Source organism: Asterias rubens, chromosome 16, assembly GCF_902459465.1.
Source record: "Asterias rubens chromosome 16, eAstRub1.3, whole genome shotgun sequence".
Taxonomy (NCBI): domain Eukaryota; kingdom Metazoa; phylum Echinodermata; class Asteroidea; order Forcipulatida; family Asteriidae; genus Asterias; species Asterias rubens.
Genome location: NC_047077.1, coordinates 8289714 through 8306233, shown reverse-complemented (window position 1 = coordinate 8306233; position 16520 = coordinate 8289714). Strand labels below are relative to the sequence as shown.

The following is a 16520-nucleotide window of genomic DNA, read 5'->3' as shown; positions in this document are numbered from 1 at the left end:
CGACACCCCTATATTCCGACACCCCTATGTTCTGACACCCCTATGTTCCGACAACTGAACTATATTCCGACACTCCTTTGTTCCGACACTCCTATGTTCCGACACCCCTATGTTCCGACAACTCAGCCCATATTCCGACATCCCTATGTTCCGACACCCATGATATTATGACACCCCTATATTCCGACACCCGTATGTTCCGATATCTGAACCTATATTCCGACACCCCTATATTCCGACACCCCTATGTTCTGACACCCCTATGTTCCGACAACTGAACTATATTCCGACACTCCTATGTTCCGACACTCCTATGTTCCGACACCCCTATGTTCCGACAACTCAGCCCTTATTCCGACATCCCTATGTTCCGACACCCATGATATTATGACACCCATATATTCCGACACCCCTATGTTCCAGCATCTGAACCTATATTCCGACACCCCTATATTCCGACACCCCTATGTTCTGACACCCCTATGTTCCGACAACTGAACTATATTCCGACACTCCTTTGTTCCGACACTCCTATGTTCCGACACCCCTATGTTCCGACAACTCAGCCCATATTCCGACATCCCTATTGTTTTGATTTGAGATTACAGACATGTAGCAGTTCATGAATAAATATAATCAAAGAATAATCCTTGCCATCCGTGTAATCTCAAATCAAAACATGGTGTCAGAAGTGGGATTACACGGATGGCAAGGATTATTCTTTGATTATATTTATTCATGAACTGCTACATGTCTGTAACTAGGTAGCCATGTTTTAACTGTCTAAAGTCTGCCAAGAGAGGGCGCTATTACAATAACATGTAAAATCACCACACCTATGTTCCGACACCCATGATATTATGACACCCATATATTCCGACACCCCTATGTTCCGACATCAGAACCTATATTCCGACACCCCTATATTCCGACACCCTTATGTTCCGACAACTGAACTATATCCCGACACTCCTATGTTCGGACACCCCTATGTTCCGACACCCCTATGTTCCAACAACTCAGCCCATATTCTGACATCCATATGTTCCGACACCCATGATATTATGACACCCCTATATTCCGACACCCGTATGTTCCGATATCTGAACCTATATTCCGACACCCCTATATTCCGACACCCCTATGTTCTGACACCCCTATGTTCCGACAACTGAACTATATTCCGACACTCCTATGTTCCGACACTCCTATGTTCCGACACTCCTATGTTCCGACACCCCTATGTTCCGACAACTCAGCCCATATTCCGACATCCCTAGGTTCCGACACCCATGATATTATGACACCCATATATTCCGACACCCCTATGTTCCGACATCTGAACCTATATTCCGACAACCCTATATTCCGACACCCCTATGTTCCGACAACTGAACTATATCCCGACACTCCTATGTTCCGACACCCCTATGTTCCGACACCCCTATGTTCCGACAACTCAGCCCATATTCCAACATCCATATGTTCCGACACCCATGATATTATGACACCCCTATATTCCGACACCCCTATGTTCCGACAACTGAACCTATATTCCGACACCCCTATATTCCGACACCCCTATGTTCTGACACCCCTATGTTCCGACAACTGAACTATATTCCGACACGCCTATGTTCCGACACTCCTATGTTCCGACACCCCTATGTTCCGACAACTCAGCCCATATTCCGACATCCCTATATTCCGACACCCATGATATTATGACACCCATATATTCCGCACCCCTATGTTCCGACACCTGAACCTATATTCCGACACCCCTATATTCCGACACCCCTATGTTCCGACAACTGAACTATATCCCGACACTCCTATGTTCCGACACCCCTATGTTCCGACACCCCTATGTTCCGACAACTCAGCTCATATTCCAACATCCATATGTTCCGACACCCATGATATTATGACACCCCTATATTCCGACACCCCTATGTTCCGACAACTGAACCTATATTCCGACACCCCTATATTCCGACACCCCTATATTCCGACACCCCTATGTTCCGACAACTGAACCTATATTCCGACACCCCTATATTCCGACACCCCTATATTCCGACACCCCTATGTTCCACAAATTTTTTTCGCACATTATTACTCTGTTGAACAATAACAAAAACACAACTTGTATTACAGGTTTCCCGGCGAATTTCGGCCTGGGAATAAGTTTGGACATTCATAAGTTGAGTTTGTACTATTTTCTTATAGCAATGTAATCAAGTTTAGATAATCGAATCACACATGAATGTGTTGCCTTTTAAGGCATCAATTTCATTTTGTTGTGTGGTTGTAAACATCACGTATGGCTACCCGAGTAAGCTGACAATGAAATATACAAAATGTTGGTGCAGGTTGTCGGAACATCGGCTGTCAGAATATAGGGGTGTCGGAACATAGGGGTGTTTGGGCTGTCGGAGTACAGGGGTGTCGGAACATAGGGGTGTCCGGAATAAAGGGATGTCGGAACATAGGGGTGTCTGAAAATAAGGTGAGTTGTCGGAACATAGGGGTGTCGGAACACAGGGGTGTCGGAATATAGAGCAGTCACTATTTGGCAAAATGTAGGCCCTATAGCTTTGAGGGGTTCTCAAACTCTGTCTAAAATATATAAAATATGCTGAGGGCCTACAAACATCTAACAATGAGCTTGACGCTCTCGTTTCCTCCTTATTTAGCGGGGTGCACCCTTTCATTCTAATTCCGTGAGTTTATGATGGGTTCTTTTAAGAACAATTCATCTATAACAACATAATTGTGATTCCACATCACAAAGATACCAATAAGCCAGTATGTCCCTTTAATTTGGCAAAGCAAGCTTACGATAGAGCCTTGCCAATAACCCGTCTTCCTTGTATGATTTGATACATACGTACACGTACATGTACATGTACTCTTGTCCCCGGTGTGACTGGTATAAGAGTAGACTTGTGGACAAGTCGTTAATGTTTGTCACGGTGGGAGACGATCCTACTAGACTTGGTTCCAAGTCCGTGATAGGGGCTTTTAGTCTACCCAATTATCGCCCTCTTGAACTGTGGATTATCTTCCGTATGGGCCTTTTAGGTAAGTTCTGAGTGGATGATGATGATGACAATTCAACTGCGATATCAGACTTGAAATCAAGTCTACGATCCTACCAGCCTATGTGACCCAGTCCCAGTTATTTGGATATTAATCGACTGGCACGTCAAAACCGCAGCAGAAGTGTCCAGCCACACCAATATTTGTGAATTTACAGGCCTCCATACCAGTTTGGTCCGGCAGACAACACCGCCACGTTCGGAAGGAGGAATGCAACAGGGCCAGAGAGCCCATAGCACACTACTACTAGGACGCACTGGATTGTCCCACCATTTTGAGTAGCTGTGTAAATAGATGTCATTTTGCTGTGATTTTTGAGGTAAGGATTTTGTCTCAATGTAGATGCATGTCTTTAGGGACCATTGCCTACAACTTCTAAAATGAGTACCTCTGCAGTGTCATATTTTCATCTTGACATATCTTACTGTCTTGAGTGATAATGTCTTTGTTTTGTTGATACTGTGGAATAACAAGTGAACCTTTGAAGCCTGTAACTTCTTTCCTTTTAAAAATGTACGTGCTGGGGCGCATAGTTCCCTGACGAGGTACAAAGGCTTATTGAATCCTCTATATTGAAACCTATTCATGCATCATTCATGAAGGATTGTGACTATAACCTCTAAATGGAATCGATGCTAGAAAAAAAAAAATCCCTGTTCCGTACATTCCCATCTTGGTATTCATATTAGTGCATTGGTCTAAGGCACTAGATTGGGAATTATTGAAAATAAATGTTAGCATTTGGTTTTTGGTTTTTGGTTTTTCCTTAAATTGGTATGTTTTTGCTTAATATTGTTAACCTCTGTGAAGCGCCTCGTGACCCTTTTGGGGTGTAGGACGCTATATAAAAACCGTTTATTATTATTATTATTATTATTATTAGCATTATTTGGTAACGAGCAATGGAGTGCTGTTGAGAGTATAAAACATTGTTAGAAACGGCTCCCTCTAAAGTTACGTAGTTTTCGAGAAAGAAGTAGCCATGTCTCACTAAAATGTTTTAATTGATTTCAGCTGAGGTCTCGAAATCAAGCATCTGAAAGCACACAATTTGTGAGACAAGGGTGTTTTTTTCTTAATCCATTAATCGCTCACAACTTTTTTTTTTTTTTTTTTGCATATGTTGAACGTTGAGATACACCACCTCCATGAGACACCAAGTGAGAATACTGGTCTTTGACAACTACCAAAGGTGTCCAGTGTCTTTAAGTTACTATTCCTACCTGGACAAATTGTTATGTTTACTACACCCTTGTCTGGTTTACTTCTTTAGTCATCTTGTATTTGGTCCTTTGTAAAAAGGGAACCCATTATTGTATTTAGGCGAATATGTGTTTTGTTTATTTTGGTCAAAATAATATTAATAAGACCTAACCGACTAGCATAATGAACTTGTCTTTGGGGATTTTACTACAGCTTTTTTAATTGAGTGTAAAAGAAAGTGCAGTGTAATGGATCAGTTGATAAAAATATAGTTAACTTGAATTTTCGTCAAGTGTGCGTTAAAAACGAATGAGAATCCTCGTCAATGGCCTAAAGTATTATTTCAAAAAACGATGATGGGCCACGTTCAACTTGACGGCTTTGGTAGTGGCTTCGAAATAATAGAGACTATTTTTATTAATTTGATCTGTGTAAACTTGCGGGCAAATCAACCCCTCCCCCCCCCCCCCCACCCCAAAACCAAGAAGCCAATAAGTCCCCATATGGATGGGTCTTTAAAGGCATCGGATACTATTGCTAATTACTTAAATTATTTGTGGGCGTACAAACTTGCTCGATAACGAGCAATGGAGAGCTGTTGATATATAGTTTAACACATTGTGAGAAACGGCTCCCTCTGAAGATACGTTATTTTATATGAGAAAAAGGTTATTTCTCACTCAAATATTAAAAGACCCCAGCTAAATCCTTTTATTATTGGCAGGTGGAAGCACACACATTTTTTGTGGAACAGTGGGGTTTTTTTTCTTTAATTTTTCACATTTTATACATGTTGGGATACACAAAGTGAAAATACTGGTCTTTGGTAACTACCAAACGTGTCCAGTGCCTTTAAAAGTAGACTTGGCCGTGGACTCGCTGCTTCTGTATATAACCCTCGAGTCCACCTCCCGCAGTCTCGACATCAAGAAATCTTTGAAACTCCTGTTCTGTCAAAAAATAAAAGCTGCAACTGTGAAATTTCGTCAAACTGAACTGTAGGCCTACTTTGAGTTATCAGAGAAAACAATCGTTATCTTTTTTGTTTTGGAAAGGGGCTCAATATTGAAGGCAATTTAATTATTTGTATTGGATGAAGATAACAAAATGAAACCGTAGCTGTGGGTTTTCGTAAAAGAAATTGTAGGCCTTCTCTTTCTTTTTAAAAAAAAGGGCGCACAATCGTAGGAAAGGCAGTTGGTTGTTATTATTGGATGTCAATTCAAGCATGCACTAATGAATGGTAAAAAGGGAAGTGGTTCAATTGTGTTAAACGAAGAACAGCGGAAATTAAGTTGTTAATTTTATGACGAACGTCGTCGTAAGAAAAACACATTCGATTCTGTTGCCTTTGCGAGGCATTCGAAAGCAAATTAAAGCCCTTCACAATCCAAAAGGATGACATCATGGCAAAATGGGAATTATGTTATACGGTGGCTTGAAAGAGAGACATCTCACATTTAGATCGTGTTGAAAAATGTTCAAGGGCCTAGCTCGCTTTATAAACACTGACGTCATTTATTTTCATTTTAAACTTAGTGACTTCTTCCAAAATGAAGGGCCTTGGCATAGTGTTAGCCAGAAGGGTGTCTGTATGTCTTTTTAACACCCTGCTTTTAATTTAGACACAGTATTGAAAACTTTATAAATTTCACGCAAATTTGCCACCATTCACCCAAATCCTGTCTAAGACCTTTTCTTTTCTCAGCAAGCACTGACTAATATCTGCTTCATTTTCTAAAGAATTTTTTTCCCCGCACTGCTTGAGGAAATAAATTAATCTCTATGGTTTTGGCTTATGGTCGAAGCACATGCTGTGATGAGGCACGCAAAGTTGGCTTTAATGGCACAGAGTAAAAGTTCAACATGTGTGAAAAACATTCTGGCTAACCTTTAGCTGCGTAAGGTACATGTAATATTATGTTCAATACATTTCCAAACATGTAACTGTGCTCTTTGTTTGCACCCCATGTGAAAGGGTTTGTGTTTAAAGAAAACACGTTCTGGCTTCGTGACTGCGGAAATAATCTCTAAACCAGCGGGTCACAAGACGTTTTAGTACGGCGACCCAGAGGTAATTTTTAGGCACTCGATCGTGATCACCGCCCGCATGATTTATTTTGTTAAGCAATTTATATTCGTTTTATCAAAAATGCAAACATGGCTGTCAAAAAGCCGAAGGGCGGATGCATAGACAAAGAATAAAAATATTACAATTTAATTTGTTTAGTTAAAATACATACACAAGGGATTGGGTATACAAGACAAAAATACCACAAAACCAAAAAATGATGGCATTTAAAAACTTTATTTGTTTTATTATCTACACTTAAAACTGTACTTTCGTAACGAATCTATACTTGACTGTAGTTTTATCATAAACTAAAGTGATAGTTCAACTTGAAATGACTGTCTTTCAAATTGAAAGGTAACATGGTGTGCAGAACACAGCTAAAAACATGTTTTATTTTCAGTTTCCAAAAACGTTTTCCTGCTCAGTAGTTTACTTCAGTAAACACATAATTGTAAGCCGATCAAAGCATGCACTCTATAATGCAAGCACTATAAAATATGCCTGAAAATTTTGCAAAATGGAAATGTGACCAAAGGTCGTTTGACAAAGTACAAAGTTTTTGGAAAATAGTTGAAATCGGATAATATACTCTTAAGTGTTGCCAAGCGCTTGCGCGTCCATACAACAGTGAGTAAAGCGCTTGCGCGTCCATACAACAGTGAGTAATGTTTATTCGGTAAATTCATGAATTCTCGACCCCATGTGGGTGGGTGCCTCGTACTCTAACCGTGAAACCTGACCCGATCTGACCCGACGTTTCATTGCGGGGCGATAAAAATGTCACGAACTCAAATTAAGCCGAGGATGTGAGGGTCATTTATAACGCTGCATTTGGGGTGTTTTAAAAGGATAATTTAGCCAATTTGATATAAATCACTCGACAGACGCATAATCGATTTGGAAATAATTCGTGGATAAAAAATAATGAATATATTTTATTAGAATTAGGTAGCGACTAGATGTATGACATGCAGATGACATTGTACTCTACCACCCAAGGGTACTGGGGCAGGGAATTTAACGGACCTAGACCTTCGTAGTCTTGCTCAAGGCGTTCGACGCTCGACGAGGCGTTGATGCACTGTACATTGTGCAGCACACTCAGCACGACAACCAATGTGCGTATTAGGTCATCCGCACTCTTATTTATAGGGGCTAGGTACTTTACAAAACACGTTGACAACAGATTCACACAGTTTGAAGATAATGATGGAAGAAAGCTTCCCTTAAAGTACTACTTGCTGAGGTGCTGTAGTTTTTGAGAAATGAGTAACAGTAAAACAAGTCACGAAATTAATTTTCGTCTCAGAAGACGAAAATTATTTTAGCATGTAAAACGGATTTTCGTAACATAGTTTACTCATTTCCAACTAATATTTTCAAAGGTAAGCTTTCTACTATCATTATCTTCAAACCGTGTAAGTTTAATGTTAATCTGTGGACATTGTGTCTTGGAATACAAAACGTTCCAAAATCCTTTTACTGTCCGTCCGCATGGCCGTCAGAGTACACGTGTACATCGTCTCAAACACCCAGGCATGTTTATGGTGCAGACCGTGGACTTCTCTTTGTATCGACATAGTTTTTATTTTTCAGACGTCCCAATTGGTTATGTACACAAAATCTACCGAGGACTGTCCCCGGTGTGACTTTTCCCGGGATCCCTTTTGTTAATGTCCTCGGTTATCAATAGTAGACACGCCCACCACACACGCACTGCGTAACTACACACATTCTTTTTTGTTACATCCCTGTGGAGACGTCGTGTGCACACAAGGACTGCACACATAGCTCGGTGTGTAGCGCAACAGCGCATAGCACCAAGGGAAAACAAAATAATCTAAAAACAAATAAATAAATGGAAATAAAACTCAAACGCCTCGGTCAAGGCCAAGGCCAAATAACACACAGCTCGAATAAACGGTCAACGTTACGTGGCAGTTTATCAAAAGTATTCTGCAATTGACCCAAATTCACATGACGTCATCATGACAATCACACATTGGTTGTGCATTTGGAGAGTTAATAGAGATGTTTCGCAAGCGTCGGATACAGATACAGATACTGATACGTCGACACTTTGTGTGTTCACGTGACGCGTATCCGCGACTATAGTAATTTGCATACACGTTACCAACGGATACGGGAGCTCATACACGTCGTAGAAAAACGGATACTGTTTTGCAGACTTTTAATTGTATTTTCGTCCCAGATCAAAAACATTTCCTACGGAATTGCTTTCACTTGTATCGTGCTTGATACATGTCGAAAATTGCTAGTCATTTGCAAGCAAAACGATGAGAAAATGCAGTGTATAAAGCACGGTGTCTCTATCGGTCATGTTTGTCAGAAAACACATGCGAACGCACTCAAGTGAAACATACCTATAGTTTGCGAAACAATGTCCAACATGTGGCTGACGTGAACGGATACGGTTATCTTATCCGTATCTGTATCTGTATCCGTACGCTTGCGAAACCTCTCTAGTATCCCCATGTGTTGGGCCAGTTTGCATTTTATTTGTATTGTAGGCGACGTGGCGTTTATACCCTACGCTTCTTGTGACGTCAGTGCTTGCAAGGGGTCAATAGTGCGAACGTGTGTTAAAAGCTCGTTTTAGTACACACCCCAAGGCTGTGTATCGAGACAGTTGTGACATGGAGGTACCAGTTTTCTTCTGTCACGTGGTTGCGCTGCTGGACGCCATTTGGTCGCCAAATGCAGTAACCTTTGATCTCTAGAGATCAATTAGTACAACCAAATGGGCAGACTAGTCTGGCACCGAGGCTATTGTATTGAGTGACATAGAGGTACCAGTTTTCTTCTGTCACGTGGTTGCTGGACGCTATTTTGTCTCCAAATGCAATACAACCTTTGATCTCTCGAGATCAATAAGTACAAACCTAGTCTGGCACCATATGTTCACCCATGCATTTTGGGGCAAAAGTTGTTGCAACTCTCACAATAAGTCTCTAACACAACCTTGCATTGCAATGGCCGCCATGATCACTGAGGTCAAAATAATTAAAACGCGAACTCTCAACCAATGAAAAGTAAGCCTGAACATCTGACGTCACACTACAGGGCTCATGAATAGCTCCAGATACCAGCTTGACCGGATGGCCGGATCCTGCTAACCTTTGACCTCCCATTCATTTCTCACGGAGTTTCGCATTAAATTCACACGTACATTGAGCACACATACCAAAGCTAAACTTTGGAACAACGGTCGCGCCGATCACAATTGTCTCAAACAACAATGTTGATCGTGAGTTCACAAACCTTTCATGAAGGAAAATAAAGATCAACGGCAGACAGGAAATTAACATGCACGATCACGGTGTGGTTGTGTGTTTAATGAACTTGAAGGGAAAGTAACCACTCCTTACTTTACTTTTTGTTTTCTCTCTCCCTCTCAAAATGACTTGCGAAAGCTCCTGTGCTTCTTACTAAGTAAGTTTGTATTGCCATTAATTTTAAAAGAAGAGTGATTAGTGGCAATAACAACTTTGTAAGAAGTACAGCAGCTTTCGATAATATAAAGCATTTTGGGAATAATTTCACTTCAAAGTAATGTGGTTATGGAAAGCATAATACTTTTATCCCCCCAAATTTGAATTTGAGAAATGTGGTCAGAAATGTTTCTCAGATTGTGTATTCCAAATATGATTTATTTTTAGCTTCTCGTGACCCAGATGGCCAATCGATCTCAACTTTCTACAGGTTTGTCAGTTTATGTATATGATGGATTACATAAAGTGCTAACACTGCCAGCACCTGTTTTGTTAGCAAAAACCAATTATGTAATGTTCCTTTAATGAGGTGAACCCCTGAGCGGCCAGGAGGCGGTTGTGTTGAACCAATAACTATGATCGGTCACGGCCCAGACAGTCTGCAAGAACCCACAAATCTTTCTAATGAGTTTGGTGAACTAGAAATGTTGAACTCCATGTTGAATAATGATAGGCCCAATTCTTATACGAATCATTTTCTTGCAACTTGGTTTCCGTGTCTGATAGGAAGTGCCTTCTGGTGTGTACTTTCGTTACATGGTCTTTGTTTTCCTTGCAGTTGGCCTGCCCATTGACTTTGTCTTATTTTTTTAAAGGGACACGTTGCCTTGGATCGGACGAGTTGGTCTATAAAAAGCGTTTGTAACCGTTTGTTATAAAATGCATATGGATAGAAAGATCCTTTAAAAGTAGAATACAATTATCCAAACAAATTTGCCTCGAAATTGCGTGGTTTTCCTTTTACTCTGCGAACTAACACGGTCGTCCATTTGTGGGAGTCCAAAACTATGCATTTTATAACAAACGGTTAAAGACGCTTTTTGTAGACCAACTCGTCCGATCCAAGGCAACGTGTTCCCTAAATAACAGTCAACCAGGTCACTAGACCTTTCAGTGTGTATTATAATGGGGTTCAGGAAATACAATGTACATTATATCAATAAACATCTGGGTTATCGGGGTTAGACCATTTGAATCAGTGGTTTTCTTTGTGTGTGTGTGTTGTTTTTGTGGTCCCGTATTTTTGTTTATTTAGCCAATCTCCTGACCTTAGAGAGGGCGCCTTTCAGCTTGTGACGTCATTCTTCAAGGGTCATTACTGGTTGCTACTGGTTATGAGCTCTCGGTTAAAAAAAGTTAATTCGTGTTTTGATTTATCTCGATTCGTTGTTTTTAATTCATTCATTTATTTATTTGGGTTTGTGTGTGTCTTTTGTGTTTGGGGTTTTTAAGGGGGGCTGGCAAATATGTTCTGTGTAATGTAGGGTCACAGATTGTTTGTTGCCAACATAATTCTGCCTGAGATTAATTTCAAAATCCTGTTGTTCATTTAAAGCTCTTCATGGTCTTTCTCCATGTATTTACAGGATCTTGTTTCCATCCAGAAAGTATCTTCATATAAACTTAGGTCAGGGAATAATGGTCCTTTCGATGATTATCCTTCTGGTTGACTCAAACGTTAACTTGGTGATAGGGCTTTTTCTGTGGCAGCGCGCTACCGTTTCACATACGTAGCAAATAGAAACTCACCTATATTAAAATGTAATATTAAAACCAACCTTTTTAAAACCGCTTTTTAGTGTTTCTTCTTCTATGTTCACTTCGCCAGTTAGTTTAGAATATTATCATCGAGGGTTAGAGGTGTCTGTCTCCTGAAAAGGTCAAAACATCACCGATGCCAGCAGACTATGCCTATGTAATAAGTAATTAATTAGTTCTTTGTTGGCGGGACAGACGTATCCCCATACTTTTGTTTGGGCACTGCAGTTTTTTTTCTTTGCTACTTGTTACTTGGGAAAACCGCAAAAGCTGAGTCAGGGTATTTTCATCCACCAGGACTGTTGAATCCATTCACGTGTTAGTGAACATCAACGAAAAATGTGAACTTCCAAACAGTATCTAAAGACCTACACCTTTCCCCGTGTCTGACCCAAGTATGACCCCCTACCTCTTAATGGCACTGATGTTGTCGATTTAACAAAGATTGTCCTTATAAACGTAGTAGCAGTCCTTTTACTCTTAATTTTAAGGAGATATTAAAAACTTAAGGCTAGTTAGTTAGGGCGAGTAGCTCGTGCGATATCTCAATATGAAGAAATCCACTCCTGGACACTTGGTAATTGTCGAAGACCAGAAGCACTGCATTTGTCGACAGTTTGAACTGTTTAAAGGTAGGTCCTTTAAGGCCGTATTTTATTTTTCTTGTCAACTTCATGCCAAGATATTGGCATAAATTATAAAGAGTTAGATGTGAACGTTTCCGCTGAATACTTGCTGTCTACTTGCTGTGAAAACAGCGGGTACCAACTGCATCCCTGGTCGCAGATCTCAGAGTTCAAATGTCCTGGGGTCAACAATTATCCAAATACTTTGATGGGAATCCTTTCTCAAAATAGTTCATTCTGTCAACGTGCCTCTTCGAGTAAGTTTTTATGGTTATTAATTTTTGAGTATACTTTCTTGTTGTTTTATGACCCTCACCTTTAAAGAAAACAACTTGGCGTATTCGTTATATAAGGTGCGTTGAATACACAGTGCTTACAATCGATACAAAAACATTGATATTAAATTGTAGCTCCTGACCTTGCAACGTACAAAGTCGCCACCCGTCGAAAAATGTACCACTATCAGTTACTGTGGATCCAAGGCAATTGTAGGGAATAGTTTGGCGTCATCAGTTGTTTATTTTGATGCAATACAAACACCAAGTCGCCATGTTGGGAAAAGTACAATGTACAAGGCCTAAGTTGCCGATGTATGAATCGGATACGACAATCTGAGTTGTAGTGTATCGTGTAGTATACAGACAAACTTTGAAGAGACTGGCTGCCATTTGATTTGCTGCTTGCGTCCGATGTTTATTTCTTGTCTTATTCGGTGGTAAGTTAGAACTGCAAATCTGCTATGATTTCATCGAGCTCCGTACATGAATTATTGATTACTACTGCTCAGCAGAGCACCAATCAACAGGACACCAGTCACACAATTGTACATAAGAGTTTGTATTTTTGGCTGGTTACCTTAAACTGTATTTGTTTTTACCCTTACACCGATGTGTATGTATTTAGTACTTTCCTTTCTGTGGAAAACAAATCCACAGGCAATTTGGAGTTGAACCCTCGACCTTTGTATTGCTAGAGCAGATGTCTTACCACAGTTGCAACGTACATCTGGATGTGATACCTGGCTACACCGCAGCTAGCAGTTGTAATGTAAAGAATATAAAACATCTTATTATGTTAGAGGCTATAGTCGAGCTTTATTCAAGATGTGAGCAGCCGTGTTGTAAGGTGATGCATGGTGAGAAATAAAGACTTGTATCAGTCTGCTATTGGCATACTGCTACAGATGGCTTCTGACAAAATAGGGAGACCGCCATAGGGCTACTCAGATTTTCTAAACCATCTCTATAGCTTCATTATTAAACATACGTACATTTTAAATTTAATTTTAATGTTTTCTATTTTAATTGTTATCTTTGTACATACATATTATTTTATATAGTCTATATGAATATTTTTAATTTGTGTATTATCCTTTCCTGTAATTGGCGGCTCGTCCGTTGTTTGTTTGGTCAATAAATATAATATATATGGATATGTATTCGTTTGTACTTGTTTTATGCCTCTGAGGAAGGTCCGGTTTGGATCTAAATCACCATTTGGTGTGGCTTTTGAGGAACTCGAAATTAGACAAACTACGGTTTTAACAAAATAAACTAATGTAATGTATACCTGTCTTTCTCCCACAGCAAAGCAGTGTAATCTCATTCGTCGAGGAACCATACCAGTACATCAGCTGTACAGTGTATTCCGGTTTGGTATGGACAGAAAAACCATTCACGCCCTTGCCAAAGGTTACAATCTTATTGGAAGCTGACCACGTACAGGAGGAGATTTACATCTCGAGAAGCGAGGCAGTATAGCCACACCCTCTTTTATCAAACCAATAATGGATGCCATTGTTTCACTGAGACGTCGTTTGTTTCGTAGGAACTTTCTCCTCATGGGTCTTCTGTCACTTACGGTGCTGTTCTCATTGGGGATGTACGGTAAAAGTGAATCCTTGCTCCGGGTTACCAACTGGCTGGGGCCTCGTACCGGGTACCAGTCAGAGGAGTCAGGCTACAACCTTGCTGGTCAGAGACACTTTCAAGCTTATCCCATGAAGTTGATGAACGATGACGTTTCAAACAACCTTATCAATGGGGGCGCTGCAAATAAAGGTTCCAAACAGGGTATCGTTGCACACAAAACTGACAAAGTTTTGTTTCACGCGGATAAAAAGAAACCAATCAAAAACAAACACAAAGCTGAGCGCAACGGGACCAAAATTGTTCGCAAACTGATGAAAAGGCCACCTATGCCACTAGTAAATGGCTCATGCGAAAGATGCTGCTACAGTTATACAACAATTGAAAGAGGAATCGTTAAAATGCATCCAGCATCAACACTTATAGAAAATGGCTGCCAACAACGCCTTCCCGACGCCATGATATTTGGTGTTAAAAAGGGCGGGACAACCACCTTGCGAGATTTCATCAGCTACCATCCAGATATCGCCTTCACCCAGAAAGAGTTGAAGTTCTTCACATCCCGTACCGAGTACCAAAAAGGGTTGGAATACTACAAGAGTCAAATGATCTACTCGACCACGAAGCAGATATCAATGGAGAAGACACCGGAGTATTGTCACTACCCGAAGGTACCTTCGATGATCAATGAGACCTTACCCAACACCAAGCTCATCATGATCATGCGAGACCCTATCGAGAGAGCAGTGTCAGACTTTGTCCATATAAAAGTCATCATCGCCAAGAACTGCCCCAACGTTACCACCAACTCAACCATATGCTATACGAGCTCCGGGTACTTCATTGAAGACACATTCGAGAAGTCCGTGATTGGTCCGGACGGGAAGGTGTTGGCGTCCAATCAGCTCATTTCAAAAGGAGTCTACGTGGAGGATTTCAAACGGTACCTGAAGTATTTTAAACGTGACAGGATTCTACCACTGGACGGTAACCGGTTCGTCAGCGACCCTTACCCAACTGTCAAGGCAGTTGAGAAATTCTTGAATATTAGGGATCATTTTAAAAGGGACCACTTTTACTTCGACAGGCTGAAGGGCTTCTTCTGTCTCAATAAACCCATAGCGAATAATTGCATGAAACATTCGAAAGGGCGCCTTCACCCTGAAATAAATGAGGAGACGCTTGCTAAACTTCGAGAGTACTATAGGCCGTACAATAAGGAGCTGAATGAGCTAATGGGTTTGGATGTCCATTGGTCATCGTAATGCTTAGAGATTGGTTCGCCATCTTTTAGATAGTTCCCATGACGTCACACGATGTTGAGTCGGCCATCTTTATGGGCAATTATACAGACCTTTCTTTTGGAACATCACAGCCCGAGTTTTTGCCAACCCAGGTTGGAAAACTATGGAAAGCCATAAGAAGAAATCAAAAACAAAGTTACAAAAATATTCAAACATTGTGTTGAAAACAAAACAACTAGTTATGGGAGGTAATTTAGATAATTGAAAATTTGCAGAAAATGTTACATTTGGTAAAATTGTCTGGTAATACGATTGAGTGTTTTTTGTAACATTCGGCCGTTCATGCCAACCAAGGCGGTTTGTTGTCACCAAAAGAAGGTCAATAGTCATAAATTATTTGAAAACAACGTGTGCATTTATTTCATTCCTGGAGTTTACCCCGCACTTTTCAGCCCAAACCCTAAGTTGCCCGTAAAGATGGCGTCTATGGGAACTGTTAGAAGGTGTCCACCAGTACTGGTGTCCACCTACCTCTCCAATATCGACATTGAGACAGTAGTGATTTTAAAATGTGCATAAAATGCAAAACTTAAAAAAAATACGGTGATTTATGTAGCAGCATCTACCATTTTTTTTTAAACTTAACTTTCCAGGTGTCGTTATCTTCCTATTTCGAAACCAACCGAAAATGTGAGGGTCATGTCACTGAATTCAATTTACAGGCAACCAGTTTCCAAGAAGTGAATCCATTCACATAATAATGTTCACATTTTCGTTCTTGGTGATCGCATGACTTGGTTTGAAAAGTTACTCATGTGCTACCAAAGTGGTCATGGAACATGCACTGCAGTTGGTTGCCTCACTGCAAAAACAAGGGTGTTAAATTAACACCATGGGTGCTGTCACATAATTATAGATACCAAGAAAAGAATCAAAATATACAGCAATGGGTGTTAAAATAACACAAATTTCTATAACATTAAATTGGTTGTTAGTTTTTTTAACACACTGTAATGTAAATTTTGATTCTGTTTTCGATGTGAGAACAACCAGGCTGTAAATTTTAACACCCCGGGTTTTGTAAGAAAATTGCCTGAGTAAATGTTACCTCGCGTATGTGACAAGGCAAACAAAATGTATCCAATGTTTTTTTAACGGCTGGCCTACGCGTAAATGTTACGGATGGAACCACATGCTGCTACATAAATTTCCCCCAAATAAATGATTTTTTTTTATATACAGTGATTAATCTGCTGCCGCATTAGTTTGAAATTATGTGCCAAACATAGACTAGTTGCAAAACATTTGTTTCTTCTTTAATATGTGTTACTTATAGATTGGGATTATTA

At 40.3% G+C, this 16520-nt stretch overlaps 1 protein-coding gene across 1 annotated transcript; it reads left to right on the top strand.

Moving 5' to 3' along the window:
- Positions 1-2917: 2917 nt before the first annotated feature.
- On the top strand, positions 2918-15368 carry LOC117300914 (heparan sulfate glucosamine 3-O-sulfotransferase 1-like). Its single transcript, XM_033784782.1, has 2 exons — positions 2918-3424; positions 13646-15368. The coding sequence occupies exon 2, from the start codon at positions 13846-13848 to the stop codon at positions 15190-15192; it is 1347 nt and encodes a 448-aa protein (XP_033640673.1). The 5' UTR covers positions 2918-3424; positions 13646-13845; the 3' UTR covers positions 15193-15368.
- The last annotated feature ends 1152 nt before the right edge of the window (positions 15369-16520 follow it).

Coding starts and splice junctions, on each gene's coding strand:
- LOC117300914 (XM_033784782.1), top strand. CDS start 13,846: ATGGATGCCATTGTTTCACTGAGACGTCGTTTGTTTCGTAGGAACTTT.